Source organism: Plecotus auritus (genome assembly GCF_963455305.1).
Source record: "Plecotus auritus genome assembly, chromosome: 3".
In the NCBI taxonomy this organism is placed as follows: domain Eukaryota; kingdom Metazoa; phylum Chordata; class Mammalia; order Chiroptera; family Vespertilionidae; genus Plecotus; species Plecotus auritus.
In genome coordinates this window covers 60,066,391-60,082,544 of record NC_137772.1, presented here as the reverse complement: position 1 = coordinate 60,082,544, position 16,154 = coordinate 60,066,391, and the positions used below count along the sequence as shown (strand labels likewise).

The window sequence follows — 16,154 nt, the reverse complement described above, 5'->3', positions numbered from 1 at the left end:
TGGGGTTAAACAAAATTAAAGAGAAGTATTTACCTTCTGCGTTTACAAGTCACTTTAGATTGTGAATCTAAATAAAATATACAAAATGCAGCTTTTCACAAACGTATCTGACAAAAGAATTCTTTGTTAGGGGAGCTCTTGTAGAATCAGTGTTCTGTAAACACAGTGTGGGAAAACTGACCTAAGGTCATAAGAGTTAAAGCTGCAATCCTATCCTAGCGTACCTTACATACTATAATGATTAAAGCTAATTTTTAAAAGAAGGCTAAAACCAAGTTTATTAATGTTTGTAATAACCACAGTATACAATGTTTATGCAGGAGTTACATTAAAGGACCACAAATTTAAAAAGAAAGTAAATTCTAATTTTTAGAACTTACAGGGAAAGAATTCTTTCATTCCTTTAACTCTCGAGTTCAGGCTGCATGGCCACTTTCCAACAAGTTTTAGACTTAGATTTACTAATGGTTAGTAAATAAGTAAAAACATACACAAAAGATTCTTCTATACACATGATTTTATTTCTCTTAATTGAATCCACTTACATATATTGTTCTTGATATTAATTTAGTATTTATTCAGTCAGCTTCATCAACTACTAACTGCTTACGTTGCATTATCGTCTATGAACTCAATTTTATATTTCTACCTTCAGGTCTAAAGAATGAGAATTTTGAAGTAATTTACTCTTTCTTGTCCCTATTCAGTTTCCAATCATTTCTCATTCTGAAAAAAAAACAAAAAACAAAAAACACCCACAATGATATTAATAATAGCTAACATTATAGCCAGAATTAAGAAGGTTTACTATGTTCCCAGGCATTGTTCTAGGTACTCTGTAAGTTTCGAATTAGTAAATCCTCACCATTCTCTAGAGAAAAATTTCTTTGATGCTATCTTACCAAACCACACAATGCCAAACTGTATGATTAAATAAAGAGTGAAACTTTAAGGAGAGAAACACAAGATAATCTGTTGAAAATAGTTTGAGGCATGGGTGTAAAAAATGCGCTCGCAGAACAAGATTCACTTTCCTTTTGATATAAAAAGTTATACACCTCTTTGTGTTTAAAACTGATTATTATAAAATAGGAACTTAACTGTTCCTTTATTAAAATTGGATCCTCGTATCTTACAGAGGCATAGGAATAATTCAGAGTAGGAAAAATAACATTCTGATCAGTCCTGAGAAGAGACTATGTTTTTCTGTCCTGTTTGGGTACTTATCCAACTTTAGTACATAGGGTGGTGATAGGAAAATAGAAAATAAAGCAGTAGGAACCATCTTCTAACTAACTAAATCAAATCATAATCATCTTAGCCTAAAGCTAAAAGTGTTCTATTTATATCATTATTCCATAAAATATTTTGATGTTTTTTCCTAGGGAAAATTTCTCCCTTTTCAGTTGTTATTTGAACTAGAGGCACAGTGCACAAAATTCCTACACAGGTGGGGTCCCTAGGCCTGGCCAGCGATCAGAGCTGATTGGGGCTAGGCTGATCAGGGCAGGGCTGGAGAGGAGGTGACGGTCGCCGGGCCAGGTGTGGAAGGAACGGATGCTGGCACTGCCATCATCGTCACCCTGCCACTGCGCGGTTCCCCACCTTCCACCCTCCTCCTTCCCTGGCACGGCGGGCGGCAGCCTGATCAGGGCCTGCCAGCCGGGGGGAGGGATGGGGCACAGGAGGTTGGCCACTGGCCCTGAGGGAGCCGGCTCTCGGACCCCCTGGGAAAGGGGCCGTGTCCACTGCCACCCACCCCTGGTTTCCTGTCCCAGCCCGGGGACGGGACCATGGGAGGTTGGCCAGCTGGGGGAAGTTGGCTGTGGGCACACACTGACCACCAGGGGGCAGCTCCTGCATTGAGAGTCTGCTCCTGGTGGTCAGTGCATGTCAAAGCGACTGGTCGTTCCAGTCGCTTAGGCTTTTATATATATAGATGTCTCAATTACCTTATTCCTGTACTTTCACTTTGAAATACTATGCATCTATTGATTATAGGAAATAAAAAGACATTCATAAATCTATGACAAGAGTTCAGAAAATAAGAAAAATGAATAAACATTAGCAAAGGTTAACAAATTTCTTGAGAAAGCCTATCTTGACTTTATCTATATTTTGGTATTAAAATTTCCTTGTTTTACACAATGATGATGATGATAAATGCAATCTCTTGTACTTTTTAAGCATTCTTCCTTGACAAAATTAAAAATTAGCATCTTTATGTCAAACACACTAATTTTTAAATTACTAAGCTTAATGTATACTGAAATCCAGATGTTTAAAAAACCACTGCTTTAGCCTATACTCTGCCTGTATAAGATAAAACTTCAACTTAATTTTCAAGTCTCTTCTAAAATAGAATGTTACAAAATTTAAAGAAATTTTATGGCTTAAGGAATAGTTTATGGTTTAACAACTTCTATATCTTAATTCTAAATGTTTATCACAGCAAGTATTTACCCTGAAAAGGTAACTCTCATTACATCTAACTTGACCTAAGTTATTTTGTCACTTATTCAGTGCTACAGTCTTTCTTACACATTAATCCCTGATCTTTTGAATTCACCACTATTCATTTGGGGGGAGGGGATACACACACACACACACAAACACACACACACATATCCGAGATGGAAAAATCAAGACTCAAGAAAGAAGGCAGATGTCAAAAGTCTTAGCAAGGGCAAAACTTCTAAAACTTAGGTCTTTTTCCCCACTCAGCCACATAAGTAAGCAGAAAAAAGTAGTACATATGTTTTAAATTGTTACTAAATCCACAAACTTGGTAATACAGTATTGTAATTATCTGTACAATAACTACCTGTGACCACTTCCTGGAAAGCAAATAGAACTCAGCTACTTATCTAACAGTACATTAAAAATTATCACTGAAGCCATTTTTAATGGAAGATCATTAAATAAACAATAGCTCAAAACTAGATTTACAAAAATAGAACTCTATGATAAGGAATCCCCACCCCACGAACCTAGAAACTAGGTTATTGCAGGGCTCAGCTGAATACTTTTTTGCTACTTATCAGACCCACAGTCTCTTATTGGGTACAATGCCCCAAGAGCAACCCTACCAGGTAAGCCCCAACAATGTACCATTTTGCTGGCAGGGAATATTTACTACAAAAATGATAAATCAATATTTAGAAGCTATTTCAAAACTTTTTAGACCACAATCAACTTAAAAGTCTGGAAACCATCCAATAATTCATTCACATTAAATTAACTGTTTAGAACATTTAATGCATTTTTCCTAAGGACAAAATGGTGCATCTATTTCTTTACAAGTCTGAACAAAGAGCACACAAGGTTCCTATAAATCCCCCACATCTCATACCCTTTTTTCTTTTTTAATCTTTTAAACCCATAAGAAAGACAAGGTTGCATAAACTTCTGATTATTCATTGGAAAGACAATTCAAAATAATTTAAGGCAACTGTACTAAAAAGACCCTAAAAGCTAGAACTTTATATCATGTCTTGGGCAAAGAGTTGTAGAGGTCTAGTTGGGCATATACTGATTATGGAAACTTCTTTAGGGTTCAGTCAAAAGGTACTAGGAAGCAGCAGATGAAGGATGATTAAGACAGGCAGCCATGAGAATTATATCTCAGTCTGCCCAAGAAGACTTTGTCCTAGGCCCGTGGTCGGCAAACTGCGGCTCACGAGCCACATGTGGCTCTTTGGCCCCTTGAGTGTGGCTCTTCCACAAAATACCACGGCCTGGGCAAGTCTATTTTGAAGAAGTGGCGTTAGAAGTTTAAAAAATTTGGCTCTCAAAAGAAATTTCAATCGTTGTACTGTTGATATTTGGCTCTGCTGACTAATGAGTTTGCCGACCACTGTTCTAGGCCATCTGAGAAAAAGGATAATGGAAAGTGAAGTGAAAGAGAAAAGAAACACAATTACTGATGTCTCAAAAGAATATAACTTGACATTCAACTTGGTGACTATACATTCTAATTATAAACATGTTACATATTAGAGGCCTGGTGCACGAAATTTCTGCACAGGTAGGGTCTTTAGGCCTGGCCAGCGATCAGGGCCCATCAGGGCATTCTGGCTGCCATCTGGGGCCTTCCTTCGTTCTGCGCCACCTCCTGGTGGTCAGCACACGTCATAGCAAGTAATTGAACTCCCAGTCTCCTGGTTGAACTCCTGAGGAGACACTTTGCATATTAGCCTTTTATATATATAGATGACATTTTTTGTGGCCTTGAATTCTACTGATATATTCTATCTATTATCAAAGTGTAGTTATGTAGTAAGTTTTAAAAATTCATTTATATTAAAACTTAAAAGCGAGATTTATAAAATATTTAAATCTGAATCTTCAGTAAATCAGATTATTTATAATACTTACTGCTTCAGCTTCTGCTCTTGTCTTGAATGTAATTACTGCATGAAGTGAAGAGTCATCAATCTGACAATCTTCAATTTCACCATATTGCTTTAAATTAAAAACAAGTATTTCCTCCAAATAAATATTTTGAAATATCCAAAATCCTAGTGGTTTTGTAAAATGTTAAACTATCAAAATATAACCCAGAATACATAACAATTCATGGTGATTGACAGAAAAAATGGTGAATAATTCATTTTAGTACTTAATATTGTAAGATAGAGAGTGGTCCTATTTTCCAAATACAATTTATAATTTTACACTTTCTAAATAGTCATTGAACTATTCTTTAAATAAAGGAAACAATGACCAAAATTGAGCTTCCTTATTGTCTTTCCTTTCATAGTTATTTTCATCCCAGAATATGCTAAATTCTTTCTAAAACAGAATATTTAATCCTCAGAATATTCTTAGTGTGTGTTTGTTTGTTTTTAGTTTCACCCAATTTAAAGATGGGGTGAAAAAGACTAAGAAAACTTAAGTAATTCCCCCCACCGCCAAAGTAATTAATTACCAGGATAAGAGTCCAACTCTTTTGATCCTGCTTTCACTCTTACTACGACTCCTGTAGACCACACACACTATCTTTTCAGGCATTTAAAAGCTAAACATATGAAATTATGCTTGTTTCATATGTTGTGTTTTATTTTTTACATGTGAAGGAAGATTTTTCTACAAACAGCAACTTTTATCATATAAGATTCTAGTCCATGGTCCGGCCGGTGTTGCTCAGTGATTAAAGTGTTGGCCCATGCACTGAAGGTTGCAGGTTTAACTCATGGTCAAGAGCACATACCTGGGTTGCAGGTTCAATCCCCAGCCCTAGTTGGGGCATGTGCAGGAGGCAATCGATTGATATGTCTCCCTCTCACACACTGACGTTTCTGTCTCCCCCTCTCTCTCCCTTTCTCTTTCCCTCCTTACTCTATCTCCCTTCTACTCTAAAAATCAATGGAAAAAATATCCTTGAGTAAGGATTTTAAAAAAATTCTAGTCCTTTATATATCATTACTAATATCTTCCTTCTTTTTTACACAAAAATAAAATTATAAACACAATTTCATTAAATGCACACACGCCATACAGAAAAATTCTGTAAAGAGAATGAACCTTAAAATCAGTCAGATCCAAGCTCTGTCAGTTAAAAGCTGTGTAAATTTGATTAAGTTACTTAATTTCTTCATGCTTCATTTTCCTCATCTCTAAAATGAGGTACAATAAAGGTACCTACCTCTTAAGAGTTGTCAAGATAATTCAAAATATAGTGAGTTATATAAGGCACTCAGAATAACACTTCCCCCAAAAAAAGTGCTTATAAGTTTTAAGCTATAATTTTTATCCACTGGGACCAGTAGCAGTTTCCTTTCTAGGTTGGCTAGACCTAGAATACAATATTAACAAATAAAATTCCATCTTAATTTTAAAAATCTGGATGACTCATGCAACATGTTAAATTTTTCCTTAAAAGTATCAAAAGTAAACTACAGGACTTCCCTCTCTAAAGCAATAGTTTAAATCACAATACTTCAAGGCTCACTAAGTCTAAGAATAATTAAATAAACAAAAAAAACCCTACAGCTTATTTTTTTAAATAATTAATAAGACAATTATAAAGTAATCAAACTCTTTGGTCAAATTAATGGGTTTAAATTACTCATGTCATTTTCATAATTTCCCCTTTATATATTTATTAATCCCCAACAATGATTATCAATATTTGTTTTGTTGTTCAGTAAGAAAGTACCGCAAAATGAGGAAGAAGATCTTCTCTATCACTCTCTGTAAATGCAGAAATCTCCAATGCCCTGGGACGGTGATCCACCACAGCATGACCAGGTACACCTCGACCTCGACCTCGGCCTCGGCCTCGACCCCGACCCCTGCCTCTGCAATGAGCTGCACCTCGACCTCTTGAATGAATTCCTCTGCCCCGACCAGATGAAAGAATCCCTCGTTTGGCAGCCTAGAGGAAATTAGACACACAAGTTAAAGATCACAATAACTAACACAAGCCAAGTGTTATACTTTGTCAGGTGAGTCAAACTTTTATACAATTTGATATCTTATTCAAATAATGCCCTAAGAAAAGCTCTCATAATTTTAAGTTGAGATTTTAGTTTTTAAAGTGAAAGCAAATTTATGTAGCTAATAAATTTAGAAAACAAAGTAACATTAATTTAAGCAATGTTTTGAAATTATTGAATGTGCTTTTTTCTAAGTTCTTACTCTCCAAGACATCACAAAAAGACTATTAATTCTGACTTCCAAGTAATAGTGTCAAGTGTTAATTTAGAAGCCAGTTTAATACACAGATATAAAATACCTACATATACAATAAATGTATTTTCCTACTTGTGACTTTCAAATACAGTGTTTCTATTTGTTTCCCTGTTGACTTCAGTAGGTAGTTATCTCAAATTCATCACTTTAACCACTTACAGTAACATTATACAACCAATGTTGCATAGTAACTTATATTCCACCATATCACTCTATATGAACAGCACACCATTTTTTCATTCCACAAATATTTAATGAATACTTCCTATGTACAAGTCCTTACCCTCATGAAACTCAAATCATAGAGGGGTAAAAGGATATTAAGCAACTAAGTTTATATTATGTATTAATGAACTTAAAAAAAAAAAAAAGAACAGAAAGTTTCAAGTTTCAAGAGTTTTATTCTCTACTTTATCCCCTGCATGTATATTAGTAGCTGGCAGGTTATAGATACTTAATATTTATTCAATGAATCAAAGAAAGAACAAAGAACAAGCAAGACAAGAGTAAGGGGTGGGGGTTATAGCATGAACAAAGGAACCACAGCTTAAAGGAACATCTTACTTCAAAGAACAAATAAAATCTAGTGCAGCTGGACCCCATGAGATGGAGAGATGAGGCTAGGGAACTAAGCAGAGCCAGATCATGAATAACTTTAAAGGACCACATTAAGGATTTTGAATTTTATCCCAAGAGCCATGAAAATCAATTAAAATATTTAAAACAGAGTCCTGGCAGGTGTGGCTCAGTTGGTTGAGCATCATCCTATGCACCTATGCACCAAGAGGTCACTGGTTCAATTCCTAGTTGGGGCACATGCCCAGGTTGGGGGCTTGATCCCTGATAGGGAGCGTGCAGAAGGCAGCCGATCAATGTTTCTCTTTCTCGCTCTCTCTTTCTCTCTCCACCCTCCCCTCTGTCTAAAAATCAATGAAAACATGTTGTTTTTAAAACACAAGAATTATCTTTAAAAATATATATTTAAAGCAGAGCAGTAGAGTGATGTAATCAAATAAGGGTGCAAAATGTTATTCTGGCTAGAGTCTTAAGAACAGAGAAGGAAGAAGAGAACAAGCTCGGATACCAGTCGGTAGTCTATTACAGTAATCCCAGCTACTGAAGACAGCTGGTGTACAGGGGTGGCAATGGAGATAAAGAAGTAAACAGATTTAAGATATATTTGGATGTAATATATAAAACATGGTAATTAATTGGATATGAATACTGAAAGAAAGGAAGGAGTCAATGAAGACACTCAGATTTTTGGTTTGGGTAATTATGCAGATGGAGTTTAGGGGCAAAATAAGCACAATTTTGAACTTGTTGAGTCTGAGGATGTAAAACATTCAAATAAAAATGTCAAGAAGGGACCATTGCCAAATCTCTGCAAGTATAAATATTTCAGTTTTTCACCTTAAGACAGTAAATCTTAACATTAGCTAAAATAATCCAAAATCCAAATAATTTTCAAAGATCAAGGATTAATGTTAATAATAGAACAGCATATACAAAAGTATATTCTGAAGAACAAAGTGCTCCCTGAAAAAGTGAGTCCCTTGGACAAATAAATTTAACCAATACTGAATATTTAATATATTTTTGGAGATTTACAAATTAAAATATCCTCTAAAAAAACCCAATAGCTAAAAATCATGTTTAATATAAACTTTTCCAAATTTATTTGGCCTTGGAGCTTTTTTCATTAATATCTGTTAACAAAAATGGAATTGGTGCAGCGAATGACCACACTCTCAGAAACACTGCATTACTGCATATACTAACTGCAAACTAAAGTTTAGCCGTTATAAGAAACAAAACAAAAAACACAGAAAACATTATTCAGTATTTAGCTATGTCAGCATACGAACTAAAACATAGACTAATAAAAATACTGATACAAGTATCACATGATCTCACTCATATTTGAAATCCAATGAAGAAAATAAACTGATAAAAAAAATACATACAGAGACATAGAAGCATTGAACAGACTGTCTAATCTCAGAGGAAAGGTGGGGGTGGGTAGGAAGAGATTAACCAAAGAATTTGTATGCATATATGCATAACCCATGGACACAAACAATAGTGCTGAAGGCCTGGGCAGCGGGGGGTGGCCTAGAAGGGGTCAATGGGGGAGGAAAGGGGACATATGTAATACTTTCAACAATAGTTTTTAAAAATACTGAAAATATGCCTGGCCGGTGTGGCTCAATGGTTGAGCATCAACCCATGAACCAGGAGGTAGAGGTTCAATGAGGTCGAGGTTCAATGCCCAGTGAGGGCACATTCCTGGGTTTCAGGCTCGATCCCCAGCAGGGGGTGTGCAAGAGGCACATATCTCATCATTGATGTTTCTAGCTCTCCCTCTCCCTTCCTCTCTCTGAAATCAATAAAAACATATCTAGAAAATACTGATAATACTACTGTTTATTTACTAAAATTATGAGCCAAAACTTTTGAAATGATAATTTGGTTTTTAAAATCCCACCAACGCAGGCATCAAATCTCTAGAATGGAGAAAACACAATTTCTATATTAACATAAAGAAATCTATCTTCTCCAAAACCTGTTACTTTGGGCAGGACACACAGGTAACCATATCAAGTTTCCAGAGAATGAAAAGTGTGCAAGTTTAGGACACCATCTTATGGCTTCCTATGACTGTTAGATAAGACAGCACCTTAAGACAAACACAGTGGCTGCTAAATATTAAGTCTTTAATACCTGGATGCCAGTACTCAACACAGATTTGTACTGTGTCAGAAAAAGATGATCAAATTGCTAACAAATTTGGGAAAAAGTATTATTCTCAGATTGAGCAAAAGTAATAATCAAAAACATAAAATTAAATTGTGACATTAAACAATATAGACAAGTACCAATTAATGACATTAACGTCTCCATACTTAAAATGTAATTCTGATTTTTAAACATCATTTTGCTAAATGTTAAAAATTCTCATACACAGAAATCAATTTCACTTTATTTTCTTTATATAATCATATGAATATTAAGAAAGTAGTTTACTTTCTCTTTTATAAACATCCACAGCACCATCTATAGGCAAAACTTAAATAAGCATGTTCTTTGATATAGTTCGACCACTAGAAGTCTAATCTGTATAGAACTTAATATTATAAATCTATTTATGCATAGGATATCTATGAAAGAATGCCTGAAAACCAAAAATAGAAAAGTAATAAAATTCAATAGAAGTGGAAGGACTCAGGTACATAGGTAGAACTGATTATGTTCACCCCTCACTTATTATGTAACAGATTTCTCTACTAGCTCTGAAAATTTTGTTAACCTTTTCCCTCTTTCCTATATCAACTCCTAATATGTATGCCAGAGAAAGCCCACAATTGTTGACTAGAATGAGGGAATTGTGTTTTCAAATTAACCACCATAACTACATCCGCTCCTCTTTAGCACACTGTGTAGCTATAATGAAACATACTTCCAGCTGTAATTCTGTATACTTTCTCCTAAGTTCAGTGACTTCTTCTCCAGCTTGCATCTTCTTATACAAATCGAGCTCTGTGTCAAGTAATTCTTTCTGCATCTACAAAATAGTAATTAATATTTTGGGTGAAAATTAATATCCTGCAAACAAAACATTTTACAAAGAACCTGTACACATTCCCATTTAATCTGTACATTTCTTTTCTATCACCAGTCCTACCAACTTAGTTCAAGCCATCAATCACCTCTAGTCTACAATACTGCTAGCTTTCTAACTTGTTCCTATTTCCACTGATTTCCCTATAATTCACTTTCTATAAAAACCCTGGGATTTTAATGGAGTGATATTAAGTAATTTTCAGGAAATAACTGGAAGAAAAGCGAAATACCCAAGTATTAACAAGCAATATATAGTATGCTTTCATGTAGGAAAGACCCCATATACACACACACACCAAGGAGGGAAGAGTAGGAAATAGTGTTAGGAATCAAAGGGGAAAGGCTTTCTATATATACCTTTTCATAGTTTAACTTTTGAATCATGTTAATGTTTCACATATTCAAAAAATAAAATTAAATCAGCAAAAATGAGGGGGATCCAAAACTGAATACATACAGAAATACACCCAACTTTATCAAATTAATAATATAACCACGCAAAAAGAAAAAGTAATCCTACGCCACAGTTCTGATTTTATACTTTTAGTGGAATATATTGTGAGGTTATAAAGAATGTAAATAAATTCTAAATTTTATGTTTAGTTAGTTGTTGGAAGTGGTATTGTTGTAACAATTCTGAGACTATTTGGAATGTATTACAGGACTGAGCAAATATGAGTGCTGTGTTGACGTTAGTGGAAACCAAGTTGTCATTATGGGAACAGTGAGATAAAATAAAGAAATGAAGAAAGGAAGAACCCTATTATGCTGGATTAGAATCAGAAATTTCAATAGGAACTAATGATTTTATACATGTATACACACACCAAGTATAAATATTGTATATAACACTGTTGTTTTTTTCTTAAGCACTTATTATCAACTGAAATTAACTTGCTCACTTATTTGTTATCTAATAAATTTTCTCCTGGTTCAATAAATACATTCTGTAGAGTGCGGTCAGAATGTTACTTCTCTGTTGGTTAATGTTTTATAACACAAACACCTTATAAAATAAAGCTCAAACTCCTCAGTCAAGCATTTAAGTACCTATTATCCTTTTGTCTTCAAGTTACCTTTTCAGGATTATCCATAACTATTTTCCTAATTACTAACTTTCCCACTGTAATCCACAGAATTCAAAAGATTAGTAGAGTTTGCTTGTTTGTGTTTATTTACTTACTAGTGGCCCGGTGCACGAAATTCGTGCACATTAAAAGGGGGACCCAGAGTCAAGTCCCTGCCCACCCACATGCGCCTCAAAATTGCATGATACCCAGACCCCGCTGCCCCTTCCCATAGGGCTAGATCCAGACCTGGCCAGTCCCACCCTTGTCAAGCCCCACCGGGCAGGGGGCATAGCCTCAGGTCCCCTGGACCGGTGCCAGGACGGGGGCCGTGGCCTGAGGTCCCCCAGATGGGGCGGGGAGCGTGCCTTGAGGTCCCCTGTCATGCCCCCACGGGGGCAGGGTAGGGCGTAGCCCAGCCTTGGGCAAACTACGGCCCGCGGGCCGGATCCGGCTGTTCTATCCGGTTCTCTTGCTCTCCCCTCCGCTCCTTTACTTTGAATTTATATTAGTTCACACAAACACTCCATCCATGCTTTTGTTCCGGCCCTCCGGTCCAGTTTAAGAACCCATTGTGGTCCTCAAGTCAAAAAGTTTGCCCACCCCTGGCGTAGCCTCAGGTCCCTGCTGATTGCTCCTTAAGGGAACTTGGCCTCAGCTGTAGGTGCAGCCATCTTTGTAATGGGGTGATGGTCAATTAGCATATTCCCTCTTATTAGATAGGATTAATTAATGGAGGAAGAGGAGAATCGTAGCATACAATGGTCAGATTTTGAGCAAAGGATATAACCTAAAAGGAAAATGAACCTTTAAACAATGTGTTTTAATGTTTTCTAAAAGAATATAAAAAACAACACAGAATACCTGAGTCTTGGTTTTTATACTTTTTGGAAGACAGCATCCAGGAGAAGTAGCTTTGACCTCATCTTTCAACTTGGTAATATTTTTTGTCAAAACCTCTAAAGTTTTCATTATTTCTGCTTTATCTTCAGACTTCATTGCTTTGTTTTTCTCCAGTTTTGAAATTAACATCTGCCACATTTTTTAAAAGAGAAAAATAGAAGATACTTATTCCTACTATTATTAACAAAACAAACATAGCAAACTAAATATAAAAATAAGTATCTACTACTTTTAGTTTATGTCTTCATAACAAGGATTATAACCACTAAAATACCAGATTGATGATGCTAACTCAGTGGTCGGCAAACTGCGGCTCGTGAGCCACATGCGGCTCGCGAGCCACGGTTTGCTGCTCTGTTGACTAATGAGTTTGCCAACCACTGTGCTAACTATCTCAATTCAAGCCTTACTCTTGGTTTACTTTGTGAAGAACTAGAGTATTACTCTTTGGGTCTGTCTCTTAGAACACAAGAAATTCAATTCAATCCCTGAAAAGCTGTCAATTTGAAGTAGTATTAACAATTTTACTTTCTAATCCATTTGTTAATATTACTGCCTCTCAGTACTCCTGATCCAAATGGAATCTGTAACCCAGAATGAATCACAGGAAAAATTCTGCTTTCCCTTCATATAATGAGGTTTAGGAAAATGAAAAGTGTAATTACTTTCTTTATTATGAGGAAACTACCTGGCTAGCCTAGGAATGATATCACCATCATGGACAGGGAACAAGAAGAGAAACAGGGTATTACTGGATAGAAGATACCACACAACATTATAGGTTCTCTGAGGCAAGATGGTTTCAGTTTTTGGTATAAAGCACCATGATTTCTCTTTATCAAGCATATCCAAATTTCAATTATAAAAGACATACATTTCAGACCAAAATGTTTACTTATTGTATTTTCAATATTTGGAAATGTCATAACCTTTATTACCAGATATGATTTAAGAACTTACACTAAATTAATGTTATAAACTAGAGACATAAAGAAATACTGTAAGCCATATAAGTAATTTTTAATTTTCTAGCAGTCACTTTAAAAAGATAAAATAGATGTAGTAACATTAATTTAATAATATATTCTATTTAACAAAAAATATTCAAAATACTACATTTCAACAAAAATTATTGCAAGTTTTTTGCTTTTTTTCTTCATACTACAGCTTTGAAATCTGGTGAAATATTTTTTTTTTTTTGGTGAAATATTTTTTACACTCAGCACATCTCAACTTGGACTAGACACATTTCAAGTAAGTAATAGTCAGATGTGGCAATTAAATAAAGGTCCATCTCAATATTGAGAAAAAGGTTCCATTTCACTATCATTTGAATAAAGGATTACGCAGCAATATACTTGGATAAATACTCCTTATTTTCATTTCAAATTTGATGACCACAGTTCCATTCAAACTACTCCAATTCCCAGTCCACAATTCAAAGTATACTCTTCATGTCCAATATACTAGTACTATCAATTGATAATATACTTTATCACTGATATCTTAGTTTTACCATATCAATTACAGTAATTATGTTTCTCAGTAATATATATGTAGTGTAAGATTAATTTCACTCAAAGCTGTAACAAATATATTTTGCTAAATCTAGTTAATATTTTACCTTCTGTGTTTCAATGTGCTTTTCTAAAATTTCTTGTTTTCTTTTCCTTACATCCTGCTGAAGTTTCAGTGCCTCCTAGAGGAAGGAACCAAAAATATCATTAGAATATTGATGGTTTATTAGAAACAAAATGATTTAAGAGGACAGAAATGGTTGTAACTGCGGAAGCTTGGCAACAATAATTAAATGCAAACGTTTCCTATGTCACACTGAAATATGTATGCAAGTTTTAAAAGATCAGGAGAACCTTTCATTCCAAGAAAAGTATTAATATTTACTGCTACACTATGGAAAACAAAAGTTCAGTGGCAGCCAACATACTCCTTTTAAATTTCATTTTGTTATGAGCACTGAAAAAACAGATACATGAAGAGCTTTTCTACATGCAAATTTTGTACAATAATAGTTGTACTTACCTGTTTTTTTTTCTGTGCTTCATTATTATCAACTGCAGAGGGGGAAACAAGTAAGGTTTTTTGTGCAGCCTTCAAAGCAGCTGGATTATACACTGTTTTTGTTAGGCCAGTAGATGTAGATAACACCTACCAATAAAAATTCAATTTTGTAAAAAAAATGTATCAGGCATTCATGATTTTGAGTCCCGTTTTCTTATAAAATAACATTAAAGCACTTCCGTTAAAATTTAGTACAGTGAACTAAATGTATTGATTTGAAAGAAGGGAATGAATAATGAATAAACTATGAAGTAAAAAAATTAATATATCTATAGGAAAAAAGTAAAAACAAACATAAAAACTTCAAGAAAAAACACTGTCAATACTATATCACTGAGAAAATATTAGTTGCTGAATATCTGTGCTAGTATTCCTACTAACTAAAACAATATGTACATAAGAGCATGGCACAGGAAAGAAATGGATGTTGTCCTTCAAACAATTTGCAATTGTTTGTCCCTTAAGATCATTTGCAATTTACAGTTTGGAATTAACTTTGTTGCTTTCTTTCTCCATCCCTTTGCTGGCATTGCTCCTTCTGCTTTGAGTGACCATATACTTTTAAACCCAGCTCAAGTTCAACACAACCAGCCAAGACCTCCACAAAGTCCTAATAATTTTTTTTTTTTTTTACCCAGGTCCTTCTATGAAATTTAATCCTACAGCTATTAAATTATTTAGTAAAATGATCTGATGACATATTGTTTCTCACCCTGTGTATGCTGTAAGGGCCTTGAAACAAAAAGCATGTCTTTCTCTTCTTTGCTCTTCCAAATACCCAATCCTTGCTAATAATCCTATATAATAAAAGGCTAATATGCAAATTGTCCCCTCAACCGGGGATTCACCCAGGGGGTAGGGCCAGCCAGCCAACCGCCCCTGATGGGGCAGGCTGGCTGCACCCCACCCATGCACCAATTCGTGCACTGGGCCTCTAGTTAATTATAAGACCCTGGGTAAGTTCAAGTACTTTTCAGGCTTCAATTTGTTTTTCTATAAAATGAGGACGTTCATCTTGATGATAGAGGACGTTCATCTTGATGATATCTAATGTCCTTAACCAACCCAGGAGAGTAGAGATTTTTTGGCTTGCTTCACTGCTATATCTTCAGTGCCAAGAACAGTTCCAGCACACATTCTAAATATTCAATAAACACTTTGCACTAAATTAAACTGAAATGATGATAAATCCAAGTGGACAACCTTTTCTACACAAAAGTCAAGTTAAGAAAAGTGTATGGGCTACGTTTTTATCCCTCAAAAGCAAAATGTTGCAAGTTCCTTGGAGTGGTTCATTACTGGGTCTTGGAAAGGAGTCTAGGAATCCCTTCAGAGAGATCTGTGACTGCTATATAAAAACAAAACATTAAACCATATATATGAAGAATATAACTTTCCAGAGGAAAAAACATAGCTTCCCAAGTCTTAAAGGAGTTCATGATCTAAAAAGACATTTAAAAACTACACTGAGTGGCCAGATTATTATGATCTCTGAACGCATAATAATCTGGCCACTCAGTGTATATCCTATATAATAAAAGGCAATTATGCAAATTGTCCCCTTGACTAGGAGTTCGACCAGTAGGCAGGCCAGTCAACCGCCCATGTCCCCTCCTCCTGGCCAGGCTGGCCGGACCCCACCCATGCACGAATTCATGCACCGGGCCTCTAATACACACACACACACACACACACACACACACACACACACACACTCTCTCTCTCTCTCTCTCTCTCTCTCTCTCTCTCTGAGTGGCCAGGTTATTATGCGTTCAGAGATCATAA

General features: G+C 35.4%; 1 protein-coding gene across 14 annotated transcripts in view; it reads right to left on the bottom strand.

Annotated features, from left to right (window-relative positions):
- RBM26 (RNA binding motif protein 26) overlaps positions 1-16,154 on the bottom strand; it is a 93,063-nt gene that overhangs the window by 12,499 nt on the left and 64,410 nt on the right. For all 14 annotated transcript variants that reach the window (XM_080659466.1, XM_080659453.1, XM_080659455.1 and 11 more), the window contains 6 exons: positions 14,331-14,456; positions 13,915-13,989; positions 12,252-12,419; positions 10,157-10,261; positions 6,161-6,379; positions 4,378-4,464 (listed from right to left, as the gene is read on the bottom strand). In XM_080659466.1, coding sequence (XP_080515592.1) covers positions 4,378-4,464; positions 6,161-6,379; positions 10,157-10,261; positions 12,252-12,419; positions 13,915-13,989; positions 14,331-14,456 — 780 coding nt within the window. The remainder of the gene's footprint in view (positions 1-4,377; positions 4,465-6,160; positions 6,380-10,156; positions 10,262-12,251; positions 12,420-13,914; positions 13,990-14,330; positions 14,457-16,154) is intronic.